Source organism: Canis lupus, chromosome 4 (genome assembly GCF_048164855.1).
Source record: "Canis lupus baileyi chromosome 4, mCanLup2.hap1, whole genome shotgun sequence".
Lineage (NCBI taxonomy): Eukaryota > Metazoa > Chordata > Mammalia > Carnivora > Canidae > Canis > Canis lupus.
In genome coordinates, this window is record NC_132841.1 from 53,569,178 (window position 1) to 53,596,633 (window position 27,456).

Consider the following 27,456-nt stretch of genomic DNA (forward strand, 5'->3'; position numbering starts at 1 on the left):
GCTTTGGCTGAGATGTGATCTCCTGAGGGGAGTTCCCCCAGAAGATCTCATGCACTGAGGGCTGCCCTGGCTCCTCCGGGTGCAGCCAGAGGACGGTGAGAGCCCAAAAGGGGCAGGACGCATCCAGGACTGCAAGTTGGGGACTGGTTTCCACTCCTGGCTTTGTCACTAATCAGTCATATGGCCTGAGGAATGCCATCCTTCCTCTCAGGCTCTGTGAAACAGGAAGGCTTCTAGGCCCCACTCACATTCTCTCAGTGTCTCAGCTTCTCAAATAAAGAGCTTGGTGTTAAAATTGGCATCTAGAAGCATTAAAAATAAATTCCCATTTTCTGTGGCAAAGGCTTGAGTTCTATCCTGTCACTCCACAGGCCTCCTAAGTCTGGTATTTTTATTTCTCTCAAAATAACTTTTTCAAAAGGTACCTGCAAACTACCACACTAGCCTTTCTGGGGAGAGGACACTTTCATGTTCTGCAGGGAGTCGCCATTAGCACACATAACAGCAGAGTTTAGACAGGCCCCTGGGAAGACCTAATGCCATGGGAAAGCCACAGAGCAAGTGTCTAATCAAGGGACATCCTGAGACTCCAAGACTCACAGAGACCCTTGGCCAGGGGAGGGTCTGTGACTCACCAGGAAACTCTACATAACTTTTTGATTATCACTCATGTGAATCACAAGGAGACTTCCATGGGTTCACCTCAATACTTTGGCCAGGAACCAAGAAGAGAAAAAAACCTGACTTTTAAAAGCACATAATTTGTGTAAAATAATTCAGATCTAAATCTGTCTGGGCTGGAGCTGCTACAACAAATCTCCACACACTTGGTCAAGGCTTAAGATGACAGAACTTCATTCTCTTTATATTTCAGACATGCTCTGTGATTTGCCCCAGTAGAGGGATGGCAACAAATTCTTTCAAGGTTGAGGGGACCTGAAAGGGGTGGAATCTGAGGCAGATATACCTTTGTGGGAAATGGAAGCAGAATCAAGATTCTTCAAAGGAAAGGAACTTTGGGGATCATCCAATCCAGGAATAGTAAAAAGTTTCCATTTCTGGTGTCAACCCCAAGTGATGGATTGGTAAGCAGTTTCTTGGGATGCTTATGTTTCTGAGACCAGCTGGAAGGGGTGCCCGTATCAGTTTTCCAAAGCCATTGTAACAAATTAGCATAAATATGGTGTCTTCATATTGTACTATCTCACAGTTCTGGAGGCTGGAGGCCTGAACTCAAGGTGCTGGCAGGGCCACTCTCCCTCTGAGTGCTCTAAGGGAGACTCCTTCTTCGCATCTTCCAGCTCTGGGTGGTGCCTTGGTGCTCCTTAGTTATGACAGCATCCTTCCAACCTCTGCCTCTGTCTTTACATGACCTCTTCTTTTTGTGTCCCTCTGCATGTAAATCTCCCTCTCCTTTCTCTTATAAAGATACCAGTCATTGGATTTATGGCTCCACTTAAATCTAGGATGATGTCATTTCAAGATCCTTAACTAATTAAGTCTATAAAGACCCTATTTCCGAGTAAGGTCACACTCTGAGGTTCTGGGTAGTCCAGAATTTTGGTGGGACACTCAAATCAACCCAGCACAAATGCTGTGATGGTTCGGCAAGCCTGACCTGGGAGGTACTCCTGCTTTCCATCTGCCATCTCCATCTAGCCCAAGTCTGTAGCTTTACAGATGATGGAATTGAGGCCCAGAGGATAAAAAGCTCTTGACCACTGTCATGAGACTAGAAAATGCCACAGGAGATAAAAATGAAGAAAGAAGATGATGTAGAGGTGGGATGGCTTGGGATAAAATTACTATTTTAATTGTAGGATAACTGAGAAGGGCGTCTTTGCATTTGGCCATTGTCCAAAGAGGGTCTAGATGGGGCAAAAAATGATCACCAGCCAATTAGAGAGAAAATTTGGCAGCCTTGGAAGAATCAGTCCCATTCTGAGGATCGGTTTGCCGGAGACTGTTTGCCTTTTTTTGGCCAAAGGAATGAGAGCTCCTCTCAGTGGGCAAAAGCCTTTCCAGACTGGTCCCTGAAAGCATCGTGCGTACAGATGCCTGCTGGTTGCCATGGTGAATGATGCTGATCTGAAGAAATGAATAATGTGAGCGTTGGGGGCGACAGTGGGATTACTCAGACAGTGGCGAGAGAGGCATCAAGGAGAGCCCAGAGCAGAGGAGGCGAGAAGGCTCCATTCCTTCAGCTTTGGTCCACTCTGTCTCTGCCTCTGCAGACTGCGTTCTAACCAGACCCACCGCGAGCATCAGGTAAGGGACATACATGGCTCTTCTTGGAAATGGAAATGGTTTTTCCTTTCACACTCTTCTTGGAGGAGGGCCAGGCAATGGTAATATGAATAGCTAAAAATAGGGGGAATTTAGAAACAGAAGCAGAGAAAGAAAAGCAAATAAGGAAGCTTGATCTGGTCCCAAAAGCTGAGGATGCTGCTACAGTGTCTTGCCAGAAAGCTCTTAAAAATGTCTGCTGTAGAGAACTCAGTCTGCAGAGCCAGCCAGCAGCAGATGCAAAGCAAACAGAACAAAAAATTCATGACAATAAAACGGGATTCCTGATCACCCCTGATGGAAGGGTTGTACAAAGGCCATTGCCTCTTATTATAAGTAATGAATTAAACTCTTTTCATTGTGGTCAGAAGCGTTTACAAGGATGTGTGGGGTGGTGTGGGTGGGGGAGGTCATGAGAAAGGACAATGACGAAGGGAACGTAAACGTCTCCTTTGCAATGACCTTCCCGGGAGGGATCTGAGCACACCTGTCTTGTCTCTTTTATTATTCACTATGTTTCTGGGATGAAATTTCCAACCAAACAGAAGGGAACTATTCCCCTTCCTGAACATGTCAGTTCACTGTCATCCTTAGAGAAGAAAAACCAGGATTGAAAAATCACTCAGTGCATCTCTCTGCAACCCACCTCCTCTAGGAACACAGGCATGAAAATAGAAGGTCAGAGGGAAGCAGGAAGGGGAGAGAGCAGCTTGTGATAGAAATCAGTTTGGCTTCACATCCAATTCAGGTTCAGATCTGGTTGATGGGTTTTTACTGGGTCATTAAAATCTAAAACGAAGGCTTCTGTATTTCACATGAGACAGGAAGGGCAGAGAACAGGGCTGGGTGAGACCCGTATGTGAACATACACAGGTTGAATGAATATGGCTGTCCCTGAATTTTAAATCAGGGGAAATTCACTGGAGAGGAAGCTCTCTGTCTCTCAAAGAGATAGCATTTAAGAGAAACTAAAAAGCTTGAAGATGGTGCTCTCTTATCAAAGCGGGAGGGCTGGTAGTCTAAAGAGGGCTCGTTTGATTTGTGGAAAAACAGCAACTAGGTCTTAGTACCAGCACCTCATTTTGCAATAATGTTCTGCAACTAAACCCAGAAGCCTTGCATTTGGAAATCTAGCAGTTAAGTGGCTTTGAGTCTACTTACTAGCCAAGTGACCTGAGATTGCTCATCTGTAAAATGGGGATCTAGCTCAGAGGGTGTGATGAAGATTAAAGGGAATGTATTACAGTATGTGAGCATCTAGCATGACACATACGAGATGTGACACAGCCACCACTCACTAACTGTTGTTGATTAGTATCATTATTAACACTCATAGTACCAGAGACATTAAATAGTAGCAGCTATGCTGGCATTAGGAGCTGACTGTCTTGACCTATACAACTGATTTTCTGGGTACCTTCGGCTTTGAACAAACAGAGAAACAAAACATGAGCAGAGGCTTTGGGGAGAAATCAGCTGCCAAGAAGTGATGACGCAAATCTCCTCTTTCATGGGCAACAGAACTGGGAGGCTAAAAAGCAGTGGGCAGAATGTTCTAGATGGCTGAGCACTTGGAGCAGAAGCAGAAGGTCCAGAAGGGATACTGTAGGGGATATAACTGTCTGACTCGGAGGGAACAGAGCTGTGGTGACTAATATGGGCATGTGGTCTGATTTCTTTTACTGCCTTTCTTCGTTTTTTAAGGGGTTGGAAACACTGTTGTACCTAAAGGATCTGAGCTAGGGCAGGATGAACCTGGGGGATATGGGTGCACCTTTCTCAGGCCTGAAGGCCACAGGCTTTGATATGAGACAGCCCCGATTTGAACTTCTGTTCTGTTATTTCTTAGCTACGCCTTTGCTGAGTAATGTAACCTCTTGACGTCCACTTCTTTGTAAAACAGGGGCAATGTCAGTCCCCATCTTGAATGTTCACTAAATGGTGGTTATGAATATTGCAACTAAATACTTAAACAAGGGGATGTCATTTTTCCCTTTGATTCTGGTTCTAGAATCAGGATGAACATCGAGGTTGGGAACGTTTCTTATACAGGAGCCATCATTTCCTGGTCATCCTCAGAGCCCTGCCTGGAGGACTATTACCATATTATGTACAGGCCCAACTGGAACAGCATCTTCTCCGGCTATCTTCGCTACAGCTTCCATCACGAGGAGAAAGTGCCTCGAACAATCAGTTCTGTGGTGCTGGAACACCTCGCCCCTTCTACTCTCTACTTCCTGTGTATCAGCTGCAAGAAGGCTGCCTTCCCCTATAGGCACTACTGCACCATGTTCCATACCCTGGATAAGAGCCCACTGGCTGCTGGAAGTTCCCTAGTAGACCCCCAAATCTCCCTGTGGGTGTTGATGGCCATTCTGCTGGCTTGCTTCACAGCCGTCTTAGCTTTCATTTGCCTCCAGTTCTGGTGCATCCGTTGTCATGAGCCTCGATGGTCCTACAGAGCCGGCCACATGGAGGAAGCCAATGGGTTGGTGAGATGGCCAGAGGAGGCCCCGGCTCTTGGTCAGAGAGAGGAAGACCTGCAGGGGCTCCCCCTGGTGGAAATGCCACGCAAGAACTCCGGAGCTGAAGCCGAACCAGAAGCTGAAGGTGAAGCCGACCAGGATGATGCAGCTGACGAGGACGCTGCCAATCAGGATGTCCCTGATGTGGGTGCCTTACTGAGGGGCGGTGGTGATCATCCTGCCATACTGCCTCATTTTAGGGAGTGAGAGGTAGTATGGAGGAGGCAACCTATACTGTGTAGCTTAAAGCCCTCCATATAGTAGATCTTTGGTAAAAATGTGTCTCTAGACTACTCACTGGCCTCCCCTCAACTGTCTGTGCTCTTGTGGATCATCCTGGTTGGATGAATGTCCTGTGACAAAGCTTCTCAAGCTAAAAAGCATATACCCCCCAAGGTATGCCAAAGGAGAAACATGGCATCTCTTAGGTGTGTCCATTTAGGGGAGCCCAGTTAGGAACTAAAAACATTACTTTAACGTTAAAACAAACATGAATATATCATGGCAAAGAAAGCAAAATTTGCATGGCTTAAATAAAATACAATACTTCGAGGAAACTTTTGAGTTGAAGATGGGCTCTGCAGGTTATGCTTCCAATCAGCTGAGGCAGATGTCTAGTCTCCTCTGCTCTTGGGGAAGGGGGTTATTTTGGAAAGGTTGAGAAGCCTTGCTCTAGAGTGTTTTCCAGCTTTCAGGCAACCACATACCACCTCATACCCCACCTCCATTTTGTTTAAACCATAGACTATCTTTACTATTATTAACAATATTTTTCTTTAAATGGACTCATTTTTAAAACTTAAACTTACTTTAAAAGATAGGCTTATAAGACTCCATAAATTAAAACCAGCACCTTCCTGCTCTAAGTAGTAGCGACATAGGAATAAATATAATAAAAACAAAATCATATTAAGTTTGACTTAGATCCTATTGCTTACTAAAAACTCTGAACTTAAGGTCTGCTCTCTTAGCTTTGACAAAAAGGAAAATGGGAAAGCAGAAGGTATCGAAGGCATATTAGCATCAACGTAAAAATGTGTCTTTCTCCAATTATAATTACAAGGCTTGAAAGAGATTTGAAAAGGGAGGTGTTGTTCTTACTTTGTGAGTCAGTGTTTTTCAGTGACACATCTGTGAATTATTCAAAATGCTGGCTCTGAGTGTCCTGTGATTTGAGAAAGTTGCCTTGAGCAGACTGGTTGTCCTGGACCAGAGGACACCTGCACTGTCCCAGCATCATCCTAAGACCTTCTAAGCCCACCAGTAGGCCCAAGTGGTAGGAGCTCACTGATTCACCACACTTCCCAATCTTGGGCTCCCCAACCTTTTCTCATATGTATTCAGTCAGTTCTTCTTTAAAGTGTATCTGTGCTTACTTTTTGAAAATCGGGTCAAAGGTGGCCATTTCTAGTCCATCACAAAGAAAAATGTTGGTTTTGTTATTGTTGGCAAGTTTTACTCTTGCAGTGGCATTCTTCCCTTTCAAACCCACAGGGTAAGAAAGGCATCTCCTACATACATCACATGTTGGTGAGACTTAGTGAACACTGCCCCCGTCCCCACCATGGGTGTAGAAATTTGTGGAGGGTAATGATGTCTGTTTTAATCTCTGATATATCCCTAGCATGCAGAATCTAGCCCAATGTCTGGCCTACTGTGGGCGCTTAATAAATGTCTGTTTAATGAATGACAAAGGACTGAAAGTCTAGAACAGGGCTTCCTCTGGGAGGCCTGGTTAGTGTCAGGATGCGTATTATGAACAAAGCAGCAAAGAGATGGGAGAAGACCTGCTTCTTGACTCTAGCTCCAAAAATCTGGGATTTCTTTCAAAACTCCACCTTCCCAATTGCTTCCTGTCTGCAAATTCCTCACCTTTCTGGAACCCAAATCCCAGAATCACAGGACCATATTGCAGTGAATCAACTGAGCAACAGGAGACAGGATGAAGATGAGAAGCCCCACATACCTACTTTTCCGCTCACCTCAGTGAAATTGCCCCCAAACAATTCCCACCCAGGAACTACTCCCCTACCAGGTCTGCACTCACCCTCACCCTTGCTAGTTGTGCACAAATAAAGATGAATATACTCGCAGTTGTTTCTGCCTGGATCTCACTGCTGCCTCTCTAATCTCCATACCATTTTACTTTTATGATTTGGGGAACACTTTTTCTATTTGCTTTTGTTGACAAGTCCTCTTAGGAATAGGACGCAGGCAAGACTACTCACCTTGGATCCATAGAGGTAATAAGGCTGAACGTTGGCGGGTTTATCTCTTTGCGGTTCTTGGGTGAAAGGAATGGCAGTTCGAACAAAACTAGTAGAGGAATAGAGAGGGGGCAGGAATTAACCAGGTCCTAGGGCATTCTTCATGGGACGCAACCTAGCCAGAGCCCTTCCTGACCAGGTACAAGCAAACTGTTTCTAGGTGGTTGTCTATAAAGATACTAAACTCTTATCATACACTCCCATTCATTTACCTACTGTCTCCCTTCCCTAATGGGAAAACTGTAGTCCAGATTCTCAAGCTAGACTCTGGGCTATGGCTGCTCACGAGAATAGTAGGCAACCAAGAGACAATTGGCTGGGCCTGAAAATGGCCTTCTTTGGGGCTCCAGATCCTTCCCTCCACCCCCAGTTTGGCTTCTTACAAGCAGGGTTCCACAAGCTCTTTCTATAAAGGCCCAGATAGGAAGTATTCCCAGCTTTGCAAGCCAGATGGTCTCTGTCACCATTACTCAGCTCTGCCGATAGTGTGAAAGCACCCATAAACAATTGTAGATGAATGAGCATGGCTGGGTTCCAATAAAACTTTACGAATTTCAAATGATTTTCACTTGTCATCAAACTATAATTCTTCTTTGGATTTTTTTCCCCAACCATTCAAAAATGTCAATAGCATTCTTTATGCGTGGGTTATATAGAAACAGTTGGCAACAAGATGTGGCTTGTGGGCGATAGCTTGCAGACCTCTGCTCAAGAGGATTAAAAGTCCCAAATCTTTACAGAACCAGAAGCGTGTCTTGCTAAGTGTGTGGATTCATGTTCATCTGTGGTTTCCTCCCAGACCCTTTAATTCATTCAACACATACTTATTTAATACTGGCTGTAAGCCAGGCTCTGAGGGTACAGAGAGGACCTGTAAACACATACATGTTTGTATAACCTAACGGACTTGTTTTGTGCGTGAATACATCTCCTCTCTTCTGTCAGGTTTTGAACCTCTGTGATGATAAGGGATAAGGTCTTCTCCTCACCTTGGTGCTCGATACAGGGCTGTGTACACCTTGCAGGAGACATATGCCACTTCATCACACATACATGTGCCTATTCTGCATGAATGTATTCGTGTATATGGATGTCCTCATAAAAGCACCATCTGAGGGACACCTGGATGGCTCAGTGGTTGAGCATCTGCCTTCAGCTCAGGGCATGATCCTGGGGTCTGGGGATTGAGTCCCACATCGGGCCCCCTGAAAGGCACCTGCATCTCCCTCTGCCTGTGTCTCTGCCTCCTCTGTGTGTGTGTGTCTCTCATGAATAAATAAATAAATTTTTTTTAAAAAAGTATCATCTGATCATAAAGCACCATGCTTAATCCTATCTTGGCCTGTGGAGTAGTGCACAGCGCGGCTCCTGCTTCCTTCCAGCTCCTATATTATCTTTCATGGCACCATTCCCCATCCCATCTGTTACACCCTCACTGAGCTCTCCACTCCTTGGAGATTTTGCCCGGGATATTCTTCTCCCGTTTCTTCACTTTTTTTATTCTTACTCATCCTTCACGACTCTACTCAAGCATGACTTCTCAGAGGAGGAAGCCTCTCTTGAGGTTCCCGTCACTTCCCAGGCTGGATCAGGTGGTGGTGTTTTCTCGCTCATGACTGGGGTTTTCCTCCATCTCCAAATTCACTCTTTCTGACAGTACATTTATCAGGGGACCGTCGGATTGCCTGCCTTGTCCTCTGGCCTGAGGGCTGGGAGAGGAGACTTGCTCACGCGGCAGCCCCGGCTCTGCGCAGAGCCTCCAGCCAGGAGGGACTGACTACTGCGGGAAGGACCCGCTTCCCCGGCCCGCAGCCCGTGCCCCGTGCCCGCGCCCTTCGCCCTTCGCCCAGGCACTCCCTTACCGGTTGGTGGACCCATTGTAGCAGTAGTTGGGGAGGAAGTCGAAGTTCAGCTCCCAGAAGACGTGGAGGGTGATGCGGCCGTAGGGGGCAGACACGTTGTGATTGGCCTCCCGGAACATGGCGTCGAAGCTGTCCAGGGTCATGTGCTTACACAGCAGCCGGTGCGTGAGCCGGTTGATCTCCAGCAGCCACTCCAGCTCCTGCCAGAGAGAGCCCACGGCCGCTGAGGGCGTATACGCACACTTCACGCGCACACTGTAATCTGACGGCCCCCTTCGTGCGGGGGAGAGGCCCTCACACAACCTCCCACTGCTGACGTGGAGACGGGGCACGCGACCACGCGCCCTTCTTCAGAGGACGAGTCCCCAGCCTGGGCCGAGGGAAGCTGCACAGGCGCTCTGGGAAGGCTCCACAGACCGGGGGCAAACCCGGTCAGTCCCCCTTGGGTGGAAGCAGGCCTGCTTGCTTTCCAGTCTCCGTACTGGGGAGGAAGAAGCCTGCGTCTCAGCGCTACGGGCAAACAAAAGGAAGGTGCGCCAGCCTACCACCAGGGGCTGTACCTCCACCGATCAGAAGTGCGGGTTACCGCTTGCTAAGTGCTGCCTGTTAGCCAAGACCACATGAAACTACTGGTTTTCTAGCTTAAATACCATCAGCTATTAGTAGTTATTCATGTGATTCAGTGTATTATACGCCAAACAGTATCCTAAGCACTTTATGTGTCTTAACTCATTTCATGTTCAAAAACCCCTATAAGGTCACCGTTACAGTTGTCCTTACTTTATGCCTAGAGAAACTGAGGTTTTGAGAAGTTCAATCACTTGACTCCAAATTCAGGAAGTTGGGCTCTGATGTCCATATTCTTAACCACCATACACTGTAGAAATTTTACAAATAGCCGGGGACAGAATGCCCCCTCCTTTGGATTCCTCCTGTGTCTCCCACTCAAGGGCTGGACACATGTTGGCAAAGGTGCAGTTGAAAGCCATGGACCAAGGACTCATGTGAGTGGTGGGCCCTGACTGCTTGAAACCCTACCTTTGGGCAGAGAATGGGAGCAAAGTGGCCAATACGCAGACACAACAGGTCACTGCATTTGCTGGCAAGTAAAAGGAGACTGAAACCCTTTGGGCTGGCTCTCGTCCTTAGTGCTGCTATGAAAAAGGATCAAAGCACAGCCTTGTGCAGAGAGAGAGGGCATGCCTCTTCGTAATGCTCTAGGACGCTCCCGTATTATTGTGGTTAAGCCTTCTTTTGAGATGGGTATGATAGCCCCTGTCTTATAGAGGGGACAAATGAGGCTCAGAGGGTGAAGTGATTTGCCCAAGGTCACACAGGGAATACAGAACATGGTTTAGTGTGTGATCCTGGGCCCCTGGGACATGGCTTCCTGGAATAAAGGAGCAATTTGCTAAGAAATCACTTTGAAAAGTAATGATAGTTTGACAATATAAAGACTCAAGGAACACTGGCAAGGGCAGGTCACCAGAGGGTGGCCAGGAGGCAGGACAGCTTTAGGGGCTAGGATGTGGAGCTCAGGTTGGTCACAGGATGCAACCTCACACCACTGAATCGATCTTATTCTCATCAGCCACAAGGTGTCCCTAAGGCTGGCTGGGGTCCAGAGTGTGGCCAGGTGGAGGCCCCAGACCATGCTTCCAATTTTGGAGCTCTGTCTTTCTGCAACTGAGATTCTATGGATCTAAATTGGGGGTGTGGAATTGGATCGGAGCTTGCAAACTTAAATGGCTGTATAGGCCAGCCCAGCTCAGGGAAGAGGGACAGGCAGGAGCAGGAGGGATTCCTGAGGCTGGGCTGCCTGTGGCAAAATGTCTGTCTGGACAGGGTAGTCTGCTACTCAACTCCATATAGGTGTGCTGCCTTCTCAAAATGGGCTCAGTGATGATAGACCTCATCATCTTTCAAAAGAAGGTCAAAATCTGGATTTTAATTCTGGAATGACAGCTGGAAGAATCAGTTTCCAGTCACTGTGCACCATGAAGTTAATGAAGGGCAGAAACACAGAATCACCTCTCTGCTTCTGTCTCTTAGGGCCTAGCCAGCTGGACTATTAATTTTGTTCCCATTCATTTAGGATGGGTAAAAAAATAAATAAATCAAATAAATGGAGTAAGCACTAATGATTTTATTTCTAAGCTCATCAAGTCCCTCAGCACACTGAGGTGCCATGTTACCAGGAAGATAATTGCAAATGAAAAACTTGGGGATAATTTCTGTTCTAATGTTCTGCGATTTTAACAGTCTCACGAATGTGTGGCGGTGTTTACAAGGGAGACCAAAGGAGAGAGGAGTTCTCAGTGCTGCTGATGTGGGGCTGCTGGAAATGTAGGCCCACCTCTTCTGCCATGCAAAAGTAGCAAGGTTTTTGTTATGTAACCCAAGCCCTGTTTTGGCATCAGCCACGTTCTTCTGGCCTTTAAATCATAGAGGGCACTTGGCTCTAGGATGCAGAGCTCAGTGCAGCAGGCTTGGTGGTTTAAAAGGCCACGTGAGTGGTGTAGGTGTCTCTGAGAGGGTCTCGGTTTTCTATAGTAAAGCTGGTTTACGGAGAGCAACGTAGAGAAGCAGAGCTGGGGAAATAAAACACCTAATGGGGCAAATGGAGAGGAAAGAGCTCTTGGATGGGAACCAGAAAACCTGAGTGTCGGCCACCCTGGACTGCTGACTAGCTCTGTGGTCCCAGGTAGGCAGGAAGAATGGGGGTCTCGAAGTCGGGTGCAGTGAAGTGTGGAAGGCCATACAGAGGAATGAAGTACCCCAGTGAGGCAAGCTGAAGAGAGCAGAGCCCGGCTGATGGGATAGTCTAATCATTTCTAGACAATTGTTGCCATCTGGAAAGGCTGGTGTGATGTTGCCAAAGCTTCTGCAGTTTTATTCAAATTCTTCCAAATGTTAAATGTTGGCTCAAAATTTCAAATGTGCTCTGCAGCCTAAACAAAACACAGCCTGCAAGCTGCCAGCCCTCAAATTCAGCATAGGATCTCTCCGAGAGTCTATTTGCTCAACTGTGTAGGATGAGGATGGCTGACTTAAGAAATCTCTGCCACCCGCCCAGCTTGGCATTGAGCCGCTTTCTCATCTCAGAACAGAGCTTCTAAGGTGGAGGGAAGGGCTGAATGGAGCAGATTCCTCAGGCTGTTTCTCACAAGAGGCAGAGCTTTCCAGCCAAGGCCAGTAGGGGCCTCCTGACCCCACAGGAGGGAGCATCCCTGGGGTCTCCTCTTCATGGGCTTTACAGGGAGTGGCCACTCTTCTGGGGGCTGCTGGCCTCACCTGATAAACACCAGCTTTCGCTGCTTGTTTTGACTGTTCTCAGCTAAAAGAACATTCAGTGCCTTTGAAGGGATGGGAAGAGGCCATGGACACCCACACACACCCCAAACCAGTTTTTCCATGAGATATGTTCATTCATTACTGGATAACTAGAAGATACAGATAAACAACAAAGATGAAAACAAAAAAATCCCACCACTTGGAGATAATCACTGCTAACATTCTGGCATAAATGTTATTTATTTCCTTTCCTTTCCTTACCATTTATTTCCCTCTTTTTTTTTTTTTTAAGAAAAGTTTATTTCTTAAAATAGATCTCCCAGAAGAACACGTGCTATATTATAGTTTCCTAAAGTAACTGACCCAGGACTTAGGTGGGCAGTTGGGGGCAAGTCTCCATAGGAAATGCTGCTAAAAATTCACCCTGAGAATGTCTCATTGTAGCTCCAAATTTCTATGCTTCTCTCATTCTCTTTTCTTTTTTTTCCTCATCTTTTTATTAAGTACAAGGAACTATGCAAAGCTCTTCCTAGGCAGTAAAGAGTCATCCTTAAAAAATGCTATTCTGTAAATTCTAATATTCCTCCATCATGTAGATGGGGAAACGGGCTTATACACATTAAGCAACTTGCCAATATTGCCAGCTAGTAAGTAGCAGGGCCAGGACTGGGACCCCAGGTCTTTCTGACTCTAGAATCCTTGTCCCTAGTCACTTTTTAAAACCATTCTGTCCACTTAAAAAACAAAACGTTTTTATTTTGAAATAATTACTTTTCTGTAAGTGAAAAAGCAGAATTCCTGCATATCCTTGACCCAATTTCCCTAATGCTAACATCTTATATAACCATAACATAATCATTAAATGCAGGAAATTAACATTGGTCCAATTCTAGTAACTGAATGACACACTTATTCAGATGTCACCAGATTCTCCAAGAGGCTCCTTTTTTCTGTTATGTGTTTCCATTTGGAATCTCACTTTGCTTTTAGTTGTCATATCTTCTTAATCTTTTTTTCAATCACTAACATTTTTCAGTCTTTGTCTTTTATGCTCTGATGCTTTTGGAAAGTATTGTTCGCATTTGTTTTTTTTGAATGCCATTTGATTGGGGTTTATCTGATATTTTCTCATGATCAGATTGAGAATATGCATTTCGGCAATAATATCACAGAAGATACATAACAGGGGTTAATGAATAAATATTATTACCAGTGCGTGTCCCCATTGTAAAGTTACTAATCTTTGGAAGATTAGTAAATATCTTGAAGGAGATAGTTTGAGATGATGCAAGAATTCTGCTTCTTAGTTTTTTTTTAATTTCTGAGTAGTTTAAAAAATTGTGGCCAAATATATATAACATAAAACTTACCACTGTAACCATTGTTAAATGTATAGTTCTGTGGCATTAAGTACGTTCACATTACTGTGTAACCATCACTACCATCCATCTTCAGAACTTAATTTCCCTCAACCGTAACTCCTTACTCATTAAACGCCAATTCCCTAAGTCCTTGGTAATCACCATCCCACTTTCTTGTCTCTATGAATGTGACTGTTCTAGAGACCTCGTGATAAGAGGAACCATAAAATATTCTTCTCAAAGGTCTGCCTACTAATTTTAGCATCCTTTGGTAGATTTTGCCCACAATGGTCATGTGGCATTCTGATGGTGACTTTCTATTTCTTGCATTCCTTCTACTTATCTGCTTTTGAAAGCATTAAAGTCTTCCTTTGATTCACTTCAGGACTGGTAGATCAAGTTCATCCTAATTCTTGGAGAGGAAGAGTTAGCAGAGAGTAACTCAAATTGCTGTTTAATAGAAGGGAACAGGACTATTCCATACTTGTGCATCAGGATCAAGACACAGTTTGCAGGTCCCAGTGCAAAAATGGAAATGTGGGGCCCCGGGGATCCCTGGGTGGCTCAGCGGTTTGGCACCTGCCTTTGGCCCAGGGCGCGATCCTGGAGTCCCAGGATCAAGTCCCACGTCAGGCTCCCGGCATGGAGCCTGCTTCTCCCTCCTCCTGTGTCTCTGCCTCTCTCTCTCTCTCTCTCTCTCTCATAAATAAATAAATAAATCTTAAGGAAAAAAAATAAAGTATTAAAAAAAAAAGGAAATGTGGGACCCTTGTTAAAAAGTTATTAAGAATTTCAAGATGGCAAGAGCAGAGCATTAAACCAAGCAGAGTCCTTCTGGGCCCTATACTACTGCACACCTATGATGCCCGCCCTTTGTGCAACCGTCTCTAACTTCTCAGGACCACCCCTATACTTGCTCACCTGTGTAGAAGCCCAAAGGACAAGCAATTGTGCCCTAGTTTTGTCCATCTCAGAGATCTCAGGGCAATCAGGAGGTAAGATCATTTCATTCTTTTTAAGTCTTTTTTTTTCTCTTGCTCTAATCAAGTTGGGAAAGAGACTCCCTGCTTCTCTTTAACTAGCTCAGTACTAGGCTAACAACACCTCAAATTAGGCTTCAAGTCTAAGGAATCCCAGACCAGAACTCTCACAGGCCCCCAGTTTCTTACCACAATGGAAGTCAGGTCCTCACTCTCAAAGCGGCTGATGGCCTGGTCCAAGGATTTATACATGGCGGCAGAGATGCGCTGGGTAATGAGTCTGTTCAAGTCAATTGATCTACCCAACAACTGCATGGAAGAGACAGAGAGAAAATTTACTTAAGGTTCTCACAGGTACATGACAACTAAATGCAATGTACTGATAGGAAATTGGATTAAAAGCATAAAGGACATTACAAGGACAAATGGGAACTCTATGCAGAAAACAGTATTGTTAAATTTCCTGAATTTGGTTATTCTATTTTGATTATGAGAGAATGTCTTCTTAGGAGATACATGTTGAGGTATCCATTGGTAAAATGTCATGACATCTGCAACTTACTCTCAAATGGCTGAGAAAAAGTAAATATATTTAAAATGTATATATTTTAATGTTACATATATGTATTTTATGTTATTTACATATTTATTTATGATTTATGTATTTATTATTTGTATACTATTTACTATATTTGCTATATTTATAGTATATATACTATATACTACTCATACATTTATATACTATTTATGTACTTTTTACATGTGTGTTTATATATTTATACACATACATGTGTATTTACATGTATATAAATACACACACATTCATATACTGCACTTTTCTAGGTGCCCAAAGATTATTCTTAACTATTTTTTAATGTATTTGCAAGAGAGAAAAATATGTATATAAGAAAGTGAAGCAACTAGTAAAAAATAGTAACATGAATATGTCTCTAGAATATATATATATATATATAAATATATATATATATATGTTCATTGTGTTATTTTTTCAACTTTCCTGTAAGTTTGAAATATATAAAAATTTGAGGAAAAATATAATTCACCCAGACCGTAGGAAAAGGCTCAGCATAGGCTTGGGACCCCATGCAATGCTGACATCCTAAATTTAGCTATGAGGTCTTTCCCACATGAGTCCTGTGCCCCACTTCAGTCACCAGAGAAGGGCAGCTCCCTAGCAGGCCTCCTGTGTGCCTTTATGGGGATCAGCACAGAAGCACAAGAATCAAGGGCTGATTACAAGATGGAAAACAGAACTTACACTAATTTCCATTGGGGCACACACATGTGGGCATTATCACAGATGCTATGCAAATAACAATAAACATTTACTGAGCACCTGCTATGTGCACTGTGCTTTGCTAGTCACCCAAGGGTTATTCTTAACAATTTTACTTTTCTTCTATTTCTCTTTTGGGAGATTTTCTACCAACTAAGACCCCTGGCAGCCACCTTGTACACACATCAAGCCTTCGGTGTTGAAAGTCCTGTAGCTAATTCTGGTCACATCAGTAACTGATTGCTATAATTTCCTGAGAGGCCAGAAGAAGAGCACTGAATTCCTGCTGTTGGCAGAGGTGAAGATGTTCTTTTTTCTCTCCTAATTCTCCATTTCCCTTTGATTTATCACAGCAGTGAAAATGTCCAGGGTAAGCCTTTCCTCTTCATTGGGGCACTTCTCAGCCATGTCCCTTCCCCTGGGTGGGTCTTGCCGACAAACACTGTGGCCCACCTACTAAACATAGAGGTCATGGCATAAAGGCTGTGCCACCACCGCTTGGCCAAAGGGGGGCTTAGGAGTTGGGCAGCTGCAGCATCTTGTATTTTGCCTGCCTGGCTCATGTTAACATTTTTAAGCATGGATATGTTTCTGAGCTCCTGGCAGCATTTATTTCCTCTCCATCTGGGGTCAAATGTGAATAGAAACCAACTCCATAGCAACAAACTGTAATTTCTAGCGTGGGTTTAGCTGACACGCTCCATTTCAAAGCATGAAGCAGCCTGCCTTCACTTATATCAGCATTTGGACCCCACTCAAGAACAGATTTACTTATTTCTTAGCTGCAATCCTGATGGAAGGGAGTGAGCCATGGCTATGACAAGAGAACCAAGGCTTTGGTGACCACAACTCCTGAGAGATGAGCTGCAAGGGGGACTGAGAAGCCCAGAACTTGAACCACAGGATGCCAACACCTCTTTATTGCCTGTAAGATTCTAAGGCTGTGCTATACCCATGTTCAGAAGGAGGGTGGAGAGTATGCAGTCCTGACTTCCAATCTCCCCACTAACTTCACGGCTACCTTCTAGCCCAATCCAACTCCCTTCTGGCTTTCTTTGCCATACCTGGACATGTCTCTGCTTCAGCAGCGTTTCGTAGCGGTTGGATGGTGGGTACGGGATGATGACTCCGTAATTCTTACATTCAGCCCTAAAGCGTTTATCCAACAAGACGCTGCAAGGGATAGAAGTTACATAAATCCAGTAAACATGACCATGGATGGTTTTTTATCTCCCAGCCATATCTATTTCAGACCACAGGATCTGCTCAGGAAGCGCTAGCTGATATATTTTGAATATAGCTGTTTTCAGCTTTTTAGCCACATAAGCTCAACATGAAGCACAATTTCTAAGTTAAAGACAAGCAACACAGAAGTTGAGCCATTTCCCTCTTTTATTCATTTACCAAAAAAGCAATTGAGTGCGTGCTTGCCATATCCCAGGGAACATTCTGGTACTGGGGACACGAAGTTCCTGTCCCCATGGAACTGACTTCTAATGAAGAGAGATTGTAACTAAATAAACAAAGGAATAAAATAATTTCAGGTGAGAGAAAATAACGCACCATATTTAGGGCTTATCAGGGACACACACACCTGTACATGGTCATTTTTAATCTCAAGACACCTTCTGAGTTAGATGTATTACTATTACTTTTCACACCGAGTTACATGTTGCAGAGTAATAGTGTTCTGAAGATGATAAAACAGGATCATTTGGTGCTAGGAGGTCAGGGAAAGCCTCTCTAAAGCAATTTTGCTGGATGGGCACCTACATGCTAAAAATGTTAAGATCTGGGGGGAAGAGTGTTTCTGGCAGAGGAAAAGAAAGCTGGTTAGGATGGATAAAGGACAGGGCATGCTGGGGAGCATGACACAAAAATGGATTTATAAAGTTAACCTAGGGGCTAGATCATGTGGGATGACATCAGCCACAGTAAAGAAGTTAGCTGTTTTCTAGATGTCACTGGCAGCCACTGCCAGTGGCTTTAGGTAGGCAAGTGACATAACATAATCTACACTTTGCAACAGAGAGAACAGCCACTAGCTCTACAGGAGCCCACCAGCCACCTGCAATGTGGTGGGTCCAAGCTGAAATGTGCTAGAAGTATAAAGTACACACTAGACTTTGAACACTTAAGAAGAAACAAGAAAACTGTCTCTTTAATAATTTTTTATATTGATTTCATGTCAAAACTGTATTTTAGATATACTGGATTATATAAAATACATGATTCAAATTCATTTCACCTGTTTTTCTTTCTTTTTAAAAATATAGCTACTAAAAAATTCAAAATGACACTTGTGGCTCACATTTGTGGTTACACTATATTCCTAATGGACAGCACTGACCTACATCATCATTCTTCCCCTCCTGTGTTTTCTTGGACTCTCTCAATATCTCTCAAACTCCCCCAGCCTCCCATATATTTGGAAACCACTGATCTTACAGGGGGTAGTATAGATTAAGGGGTATTTTTCAGATAAGAATATTCTGTAAACTAAATTATATGAAGGACCCAAGGGTTTGACAAGTCTGAGTTTGTGTAGATAGCATATTTGAAATGAAAATGATCTCAGGGGCAGCCCGGGTGGCTCAGCGGTTTGGTACCTGCCTTCAGCCCAGGGCCTGATCCTGGAGACTGGGATCAAGTCCCACGTTGGGCTCCCTGCATGGAGCCTACTTCTCCCACTGCCTGTGTCTCTGCCTTTCTCTCTCTCTGTGTCTCTCATGAATAAATAAATAAAACCTTAAAAAAAATGATCTCAGACACACTGGAGGTCCAGCTCACTGTTACAACTGCATCATATTCAACCCAGACACTTACTAAGTGACTACTCTGTGAAAGGCTATGTAATCTGTGCTTTCCCTGAAAGTACATGCTTTGTGTACTTCCCATCATCAAGAACCATTCACTTCATTTAATGCACATTCTGTGTTAACAGAAACTGGTGTGTTCTGCACGTCAACTCCTATTTGAAATATGTCAAGGCAATCTTAGCTGTCAAAAGCAAAATGAAGCAAATTCTCTTCATAGAAAGAAAAATAATTTATGACACTTAAGTCATTATTCTTGACATTATTGGTTGGTACATTTGGATTTCCAAAAGAAGGGAGATATTTATTTTGAGGTTTTTCTTGACCAGTACTGCTATGGGTTCTTGAAAGCCAGGAATTTACTAAATCAACACATACTGGCAATACCAACGAGCCTCCAATACTTAATATGTCTCTTACTGGACTTCTTCACTGCTCTCCTATGTGGCCTTTATATACTCATTCTTGCTCACCACCAATCCATTCCCCACATTTTTGTTTAGGACAGATTTTTAAGAATAAGATTTGAAACAGGTTCCCATTATACTTTTGAAATCCCAAGGTATTCTATTCCTCCTAGGTAGATGTCTACAAGCCCCATCCCCTGAGCCCTGCCTATCTCTCCAGCTTTATCATGTAACTTGCCTCCTCTTGTGGCCTGTGGACGAGGCATTTACATGTACTAATTCACATTAATTGTCTCAACTGCCCTATGGAGTAGGCATGCTGTCAATACAATACTTCTACTTCAGGGATTTTGCACAAGCAGTTCTTTTGCCTGCAATTTCCCGTCTCATCCTTTACTTAGTTTTACTTAATCCCTATCAGCTTCAGATAAGAATGCCAACATTACTTTCTCGGGATAGCCTTTCCAGTTCCTCATCTGAAAGACTAGTTCAGGTTTAACCATCATAGATTCACGTATTCCCATGAACTTTTCCTTTGCGGGGAGCATGCAACCTCCCTTATCACTGTGCTTTCATCAGTTTTTACTAAAGTCTGTTATCCCTACTAGTCTGTAAGCTCCATGAGGTACAGCACCAAATCTGCCTATTTCCTTTCTCCTACATTTCAGCACCCAGTCCAGGCCCAGGTAATCATTCAGATTTCCTTAGGGGCTGAAGAAGAAGAGAGGTTTCACAACAGGAAACTATGTCTTACAGAGAGCAGTCTAAGAACATTTGTTCCTTACAGCCCTGGGATTCTCATACCTGCCAGCCATGGCTTTGTAGTAGGCAAAGATCTGGTCCGCCAGCTTGTAGACAAACTGGTCAAAGCACAAGTTCACCTGTGAAAGGGAAGCAGGAATGTCAGTGCTGTGCATCTAGCTTTATCACAGAAGCATAGGCAAATTGCAAGGGGCATCTGGGCTGTATTATGTGTTGTAGAGCAAGATACTTTGAATAGCAAAAAAAGAAGATTCTGTGGCTAAGTAAGTTAAGAAGTTTGGTCCCTTGCCCTCAAGGTCCTTAATTAGGTACAGAGAAGGCAAAGTTCAAAAAGCTGTTGAGGAACTGGCCTCTGCTTAGGTCCCCTCCTTGCAGTTCCAAGGTGGGAAGGCAAGATAGATCTTCATATCCTGCAATTATTCACATCAGCCCACCCTTCCTCTTCCCTGCTAGACCTTCTCATCTTTTCCTTTCATTTTATTTGTTACTTGCTTGACAAACGAAGAAATTGATGGTCCTCGGAAATTGAAAAAGATCTTTTTTTCAAACTTTGCTTGAAAACCTTTGTCTCTTAATGAATATGGGCTCAATTTGCCATCTCTGTGTCTGTCTCATCACATCGGTGGCAGATTGTGATGCTCAGGTGAGAAGTTCATGTCTGACACAGGATCAAAACCAAACCCTCCATTGATGGCAAGAAATAGCCAAGGGTGGGACCTTAATGAGATGGGGCTGTGGTGGTAGCAGAGCACCATGTGACTTCAAAGAGAACAGAGCATAATTAGGGGACTGATCTTCTAGTCTTCCTTCACCAAATTCTCAGCTCCATAAAGCTAATTCTTTATCTGAAGAGCTTCTGTATCTCTTACTTTATACCCTAGATGTTATCTTGAACATAAAACACAGAGCTGTGTGCAGTTTTGCCCTCAACTGCAGGTAAGGCCTCTGCTCTGGACTTATGCTTCAAGGGTCCCACCAGGTCTTCTTCCAGTTGAAGAACCTGCAGGGCTAAGGTAGAGGTGCCTACTCATACCCTAAGCTCTCCTTCTAGAACCAGCCTTTACTATCCTTGTCCCAAAAGCTCAAGCCCCTTCAGACCTGTCTGTAGTTTTCCCTGGTATTGTTCCTGAATGTGGATTGCATGGCAGGTGTAAGCACCCCTAGGGTTGAGGGTTAGCTAAGGGGCCATTGTTTGTGGGCAGTGGTGGCAGACAAAGCTTGGGTATCTACACACATGCACATGAGGCTCTTTGTAGTACAGAACAAAGTCTTCAGATGGGAAGAGAAAGGGGACAGCCCATAAGCTGGGAGGGGGGTCTCAATCTGTACTGACCCCATGCCCTCAAATGTTACCCAGGGCCTGGCTGTGTGCTTTCTTCATATTTAAGAATCTCACTTGGCCACATGACACTCTAGAATTCTTTTGCTTTCAACCTGTTGGAGAACACAACTATACAGGATCTTGTCAGAGCATGGGGTTGTCAAAGTTAAGATGCAACCAGTTCATTTGTCTCCTGGAATCTCTCTTCCCAAGTTTGAGCTCAGGAGAAGAGATCTGGGTTGGAGTCCATTAAGGTTTTCAACTCCCAAAGAAACTGGAGGGTAGAGAAAGCAAACAGTACCTCTCCTAGATTTTCTTTGAAATACATAAACTGTCAAACTAAGTTGGTGGTGGTGTTAATCCTAAAACACTCATGTCTTTCCTTTATAAACAAGAATGTTTTATATTTCTATGATATTTTTACCTAATTGGCCTCATTCTGTGTTTATATAGCCCCATGCAGTTAAGGAAGAACCCAGACTATCATTCCATTTCCCAGGAGGCAAAACTTAGAAATTTCAGTAGCCATCACTACTATTGGCCTCGTCCTTCCATGTGGCAGGATTGTACTTCCTTGCGCCTCTCCGTGAAGGTGATGCAGTCATGTGACTTGCTTTGACCAATGACATGTGTCATTTCCAGGTGGAAGTTTTGAAGTAGCAGTAACACTTCCTCCTGCCATGGCAATTAGTGAATGTTCCATGTGGGTCCTGACTCGCAGACTACATGGACCAGAGCCCACAACCAACCCATAAAAGAGAAATAAACCTTTGATTTCAAGGTACTAAGAATTTGTAATTATTTGTTACTGCAGCATAACCTAGCTTATCCTGACCATTACAGAAATAAAGCCATTGAGTGACTAATAATAAACAGCTTAATAGTTGAGATAAAGGTTACTTCAATCCTACCACTCTACCAAGTGACACTTTACACTGAGTGACCTTGGCATTATGATAACTGACCACTTTAAGTCTAAGACTAATCTGTAAAACAGATTAATAGTATATACCTCCTTAAATTGCTGTAAAGGTTATTTAAAAAGTTGTTTTAAAAGCAAATGGTGAATATATAATAACTGATAGGTGATATTGCTGTTATTATTATTAACAAAATGTTCCAACCATAAAAGATTCATTAGAATATTAATATTACCCATGCAGTTTTACCATTTGTTATCCCTTAATATATCTGAAAAAGAAAGACCATCATCTTGGTCTGGGTCCTTTTTGATGATCATGATTTGTTAAGATCACTCTCCATATAGTGAATGCTATTATAATAGCATTGTACGGGGACAGATGGTAGCTACACCTCTGGTGAGCACAGTTATGACGTACAGAATTGTAGAATCACTGTGTTGTACACCTGAAACTAATATAACATTGGGCATCAACTATACTGCAATTTTTTTTTTAAAGTCATAAAAAGAGATCATTCTCCAGAACAAGTCACTGATCCCACATTGCTATGGTCTGAATATGTGTGTCCCCCAAAATTCATATGTTGAGATCCTAACCCCCAAAAATATTAGGCTGTGGGGCCTTTGGGAAGTGATTAGGTCATGAAAGTAGACTCTTCATGAATGCGATTAGGGCTCTTGTAAGAGAGAAACTAGGGGCTCAGTCAGTTAAACTTTTTGATTTTGGCTCAGGTCATGATCTCAGGGTCGTGGGATCAAGCCCCCGAGTCTGGCTTTTTTTTTTTTTTTTTTTCTCTCTCTCTCAAATAAAATCTTAAAAAAAAAAATTCTAAAAAGACCACAGAGAGCTCCCTCACCCCTTCCACTATGCATACAATGAAAAGTCTGTGACCCAGAAGGATGCCCTGATCTAGACATCTAGCCTCTACAACAGTATTTTTTATAAGCCAGTCTGTGGATTTTTGGTATAGCAGCCTGAATGGACTAAGACAGCCCACTTTGTGCCAAGAGCTACAGATTTAAAAAGTCCACATTGTTGGAATAAGATTATAGGAACAAAAGGAGATGCGGGTCACTTGCCTCAGCTTCAATCTCATCATACAGGAACTGCTTTTTAAACTTGGTCAGAGCATAGTAGGCGCTGTCATTGTACAGGTCCAAAGGGTAGAGGACGTACCTGAAGAGAGAAAAGCAGAGACCAGCAGCTTACTAATCAATCTGAAAGCAAGTGGATTGGGAAATATGAAGGTTTGGGTGAAAACATGAATAAGCTTGGGGTTAATATGAGGGAGCCTTCCAGCATTCTGAGGTTTCCAAATTGCCTTCGGAATGCCTTACTTTACAGTCTGCCTATAGAAATCAGAAGTCCATGATGTTAATAAATCCAAGGCCTGAAACAATTAGTCTGGGACCAAAAGAAATCAGGTGGCAGTTAAGGATATTAGCTTCCTGGTCCCCAGAGATGACTATCTTCCAAGCATAGCTGCCTGACACTGACAGAGCACAGGAAGGGCAGTTGGGCTGGTATAATCCTGAGCCTATCTGCAAGGCTGAGTCAAATCTGGTATGACCTGATCCTTGGCATGAGCGCTTTTCCTAGTGGGGCCACACTGTCTCATCTCGAAAGTTCTGGAAAGAACAGAGCTCCCTAGCAAACTGCCCTCCCTCTGCACCCTGGGAACCTCCTTGCTGACCCAATCCTGCCTCTTACTCCATCATGGAAGGTTCTTTGGTTTCCAGGATATGGTCTGTTAGAATCCAGGGCATGGACATCTCAATTGGGAACTGGATTCGCCGGCCCATGGTTAACTCCAGGAAGAATTCTCGGAACCAGAGCTGAGAGAGGTCACAACATTGCTGCAGGGCTTCTGAAAGCATTAAGGAAAGAGCAGTGGGTTATACAGAAGAAGCACCAAAAGATCTTTGTTCCTATTAACTTGGTTCTTATTGCTTTTGCTATTTCTACCACTATACTGGAGTACAGCAGGTACTCATAAATATGACCTAATCAGTAGATCCTGCTCTTTTACCTGAAGGTCAGTCTAATATCTACTTAGAAAACAGTATCTGTTAGACTCACAGTAGCAGCCCCATGGTGGAGGAGAGCAGTGACATTTTAAAGCTTTCGATGCCCCCATAATCTCCATCGTCCTCCTACAAGGCCAACCTGAAGACCCACAATCTTAGTGGAAAAAGTGTGCTTGCTATCCAAACATAGTGTCAAGCCAGCTCCCCAAGTGCCCGCTTTTCACTGCTCCTCGTCCCCTTGTACATAGTAATTCTGGTTTTTATCCACTTAGAAGCCTTGAGGGGCCCTGGTCTGTGCTCTAATGGAGATGTCTGGATTCGTTAAGGTTACTGTTCTAGTACCAACAAATGCATTACCACTCCTGGGTCTCTGGAGGCTGCTGTCCTTCCCCCTGCCCTGTCCCACCTGCAGAGGTGTCCTGCTAATGGGAGAACAGGACTGGGGGACACGGCTTGGGGTCCAGCTTGGAAGCCTCCTTTGCAATGAGCAACAAGACTAATCAGCACAGAGCTGCTGCTTAAAAGCTAAGGCTTAAGATGCCTGGTTGCATCTGTGGGTATGTTGCTGGATTTAATCCCCTTTACTAAGGACTTCATGACAAATAAACCACAAATGTCTACCAGACAAATTTAGCTGAGTCAGAATAGCTGAACTGAGCCTGGCCTTTCCAAGTCCACCAGAAAGTGTGCATTTTTTACCTCGGTGGCGAAACGTGCCCTTCTGGCCGATGACCACATTTCTTTGCAACTTTTGGTCCAACAGCCTTAGTGGGTCTGGGACCTGCCCCCACCCAACCGTCCTCTCCCCACTGCCTGGATAGCGTCACTCACCACTGATATTGAGCAGGTGTGTGAAGAAGAAGGACTGTTTGTGGAAGTCCTCTATGGCGAGGACAATGGGTCCATCAAGGCTGCTCCTCAATGTCTTCTTGGAGCCACTCTTGTCTGCGATGAGCGATTCAAGCATGGTCCGCACCATGTACAGCTTGAAAGAGAAAGTAGGAGGAGAAGGTCAGGGGCTGGCCCTCTATCCTGGGGTAAAGGTTTCTTTGTGCTGTGTTTATATTTTTCTTTTTTTCTGCAGATGTCTGCTCTTAAAAAGCCCTTCTTAAGGAAGCACCAGTTTAGGGTTGGAGAAGTGAATTTCGAACATGTAAACCTTCATGAGGGAGAGTGGCCCGCCCAGAAAGGACATTCTGCCCAGGGCCTGTGGCATCCCTGGGTAGGAGGACCTGATGTAATAACAAGTCATTCAAGGCCCAAGTTTTTGCTGGCTCTGCTTGGCCAAGGGCGTGGGCATCAGAGGAGAACCTCAGTTCACATCACTCTGGAGTCACTCTCTGCTTTACTGGTTGGCTATGGTGGCACCCTGGACTTGGGTCTATGGCCAGGCGCTGCTACTGTCTTGCTGTGTGACCTTGGGCAACAAAGTCCCACTCTGGGCCTCAGTTTTCTTATCTGCTAATACGAGGGGGTTGCACCAGATGCTTTCTCAAGCCAGTCCCTTTCAGCTCTAGCATTTTGAGGAATTGCGAAATGCGGTTTGATCAGAGCAAGCCCCCCGCCCAGCCACCTCAAGCTTCAGACCCTTAGCACTTGGAATCCATTACCAAGGGATGGCGCCCTCTGGTGGCGCCAGCTGCATTGCACAGCCTACTGAAATCCTGGGTGATAAGCGGGTGAAGATGGGTACTTACACAGGAGGTCTACTAGACAATCAACTCCCGCTTACAGAGGGCCTTAAGTGCAAAGGGTGCAAGTGCTAATCTAGATCTTTCCACATCATATGTCTTTGAATCTTAGGGCTGGAAGGGGCCTTGAGGAGCCAGGCTAGTCCATTCCTGCTGCCTCCTGGAGAAGTGTACCCCAACCAACCCAGCCAGGCGGTGTTATACCAGGGATCGGCAGCCTCTTCGGCCCTGTGTGCCACCAGTGGGGTGAAACAAAGCCCGCGGGGACCACTGGCAGGCCTAAGACATAGATAGGAGAAAAGAGGAGGGAATGGGAGGGCAGGAGAGACAGGGAAGAGGGAGAGAGAGAAGAGAGAGAGAGAAAGAGAAAAGCAAGAGGTATTGTATATGGTGGGAAAGCCGCCGCAACTGCTAGGGGCCACTTGCCGACCACCTCTCAGAAGCTCCAACCTCCCTCTGCCACCACGTCTGCTCTGGATCTCCTCCAGGACCATACCCACCATGCGCCTGGCACCTGGCCGGGCAGTGCAGCCACAGAGAGGAGGGGCACACCGCCCCTACCGCAGCATTTCCCTTGATGGTCAAAGAGCTACCATGGTGGCTGATTTATGGGACAGTCCACCCACTGCAACCCCATCGGTGGGCAGGCCTGATCATCCTTAAGAACTGAGAAGCACTGTTCTGATGATGGCCCTTGGAGCCACCAGGATTCTAATGATGGCCCTTGGAGCCATCCTTCCAGGAAAGGATTTATCAAGTACAATCCATGTGGTATTGACTTGATTTGTATCAAATTCTATTTGAAAATCCATTTTGTTGGTAAGAGGGGGACCTCCTCTCCCACCTATGTCTATTGACTGGAGCATTTAAGTCATCAGATCAGTCAGCATCCCAGCTATGCTAGAAGCCCCTGTCCACTATGCTCTGCAGGCCCTAACAGAGCCCTGGGGCGGGAGTCAGGAGACCTGGGTTCTTGTCCCACCTCCACCTGTGACTCACCTTGTGACTTAGACAAGTCACTTCCCCTCTCTGGACCTCAGTTTCCCCATCTGTAAAGCAGGGAGGGCACTGGGACTAGCTTGTCTCTAAGGGCTCTTCTGGCTCCATTAGAGAGTCTACTCAATGCATTTGTACCACCTCACGTAATTAGAGGCTGACTTGTGGTCATGCTCCCCTCTCAGACCACCTGTATAGATACTCTTTCCACTCCTCTTGTCTCCTTCTCTCTCTCCCTCTCTGCCTGTTTGGCCCTTCCCCTCAGCTTCCTTTCTAGTATCTTTCCTGCCTTGTCTGTGTCTCACTCACTTGAGTCTTGGGGCTTCCAGAAACACCTGAAAGCCCTGCTTAGCCCCTCCAGGGTATTCTAGGCTGGAAAGGTTCTTGACATTATACAGAAGTGTTTGTAGAAGCTTCCTTGGGATTTCCAAGACCAGCAAGATCAGTGCAAACTGGCCCACGGGCTGTGAAGCCAAGGGAAGTGACAGTGATGCTGCTGAGAACCCATCCTACCCCATCCCTCCTCCCCGTCCCCTGCCCAGACACAGACACAGACACATAAAAGGGGTAGGGGTGGGCCTCGGATGGCTCATCTCAGATGGTTCACATTCAGGACTGCAGAGCTGAGTCAGGCTGGAAGG

General features: G+C 44.8%; 2 protein-coding genes across 6 annotated transcripts in view; one reads left to right on the plus strand and one right to left on the minus strand.

The window, feature by feature from the left end:
* CYFIP2 (cytoplasmic FMR1 interacting protein 2) overlaps window positions 1-27,456 on the minus strand; it is a 123,958-nt gene that overhangs the window by 46,796 nt on the left and 49,706 nt on the right. For 4 of the 5 annotated variants that reach the window (XM_072824360.1, XM_072824362.1, XM_072824363.1 and 1 more), the window contains 9 exons: window positions 26,024-26,098; window positions 24,960-25,113; window positions 23,812-23,968; window positions 23,181-23,277; window positions 19,900-19,976; window positions 16,937-17,045; window positions 14,765-14,884; window positions 8,941-9,140; window positions 7,040-7,127 (listed from right to left, as the gene is read on the minus strand). In XM_072824360.1, the coding sequence (XP_072680461.1) occupies window positions 7,040-7,127; window positions 8,941-9,140; window positions 14,765-14,884; window positions 16,937-17,045; window positions 19,900-19,976; window positions 23,181-23,277; window positions 23,812-23,968; window positions 24,960-25,113; window positions 26,024-26,098 (1,077 nt within the window). The remainder of the gene's footprint in view (window positions 1-7,039; window positions 7,128-8,940; window positions 9,141-14,764; window positions 14,885-16,936; window positions 17,046-19,899; window positions 19,977-23,180; window positions 23,278-23,811; window positions 23,969-24,959; window positions 25,114-26,023; window positions 26,099-27,456) is intronic. The other variant, XM_072824361.1, reaches the window with a different exon arrangement.
* FNDC9 (fibronectin type III domain containing 9) lies at window positions 1,985-6,904 on the plus strand. The gene is made up of 2 exons (XM_072824365.1): window positions 1,985-2,268; window positions 4,298-6,904. The coding sequence occupies exon 2, from the start codon at window positions 4,305-4,307 to the stop codon at window positions 5,016-5,018; it is 714 nt and encodes a 237-aa protein (XP_072680466.1). The 5' UTR covers window positions 1,985-2,268; window positions 4,298-4,304; the 3' UTR covers window positions 5,019-6,904.

What these genes read in the sequence shown, in the direction of transcription:
- FNDC9 (XM_072824365.1), top strand. Translation starts at nt 4,305, where the DNA reads ATGAACATCGAGGTTGGGAACGTTTCTTATACAGGAGCCATCATTTCC.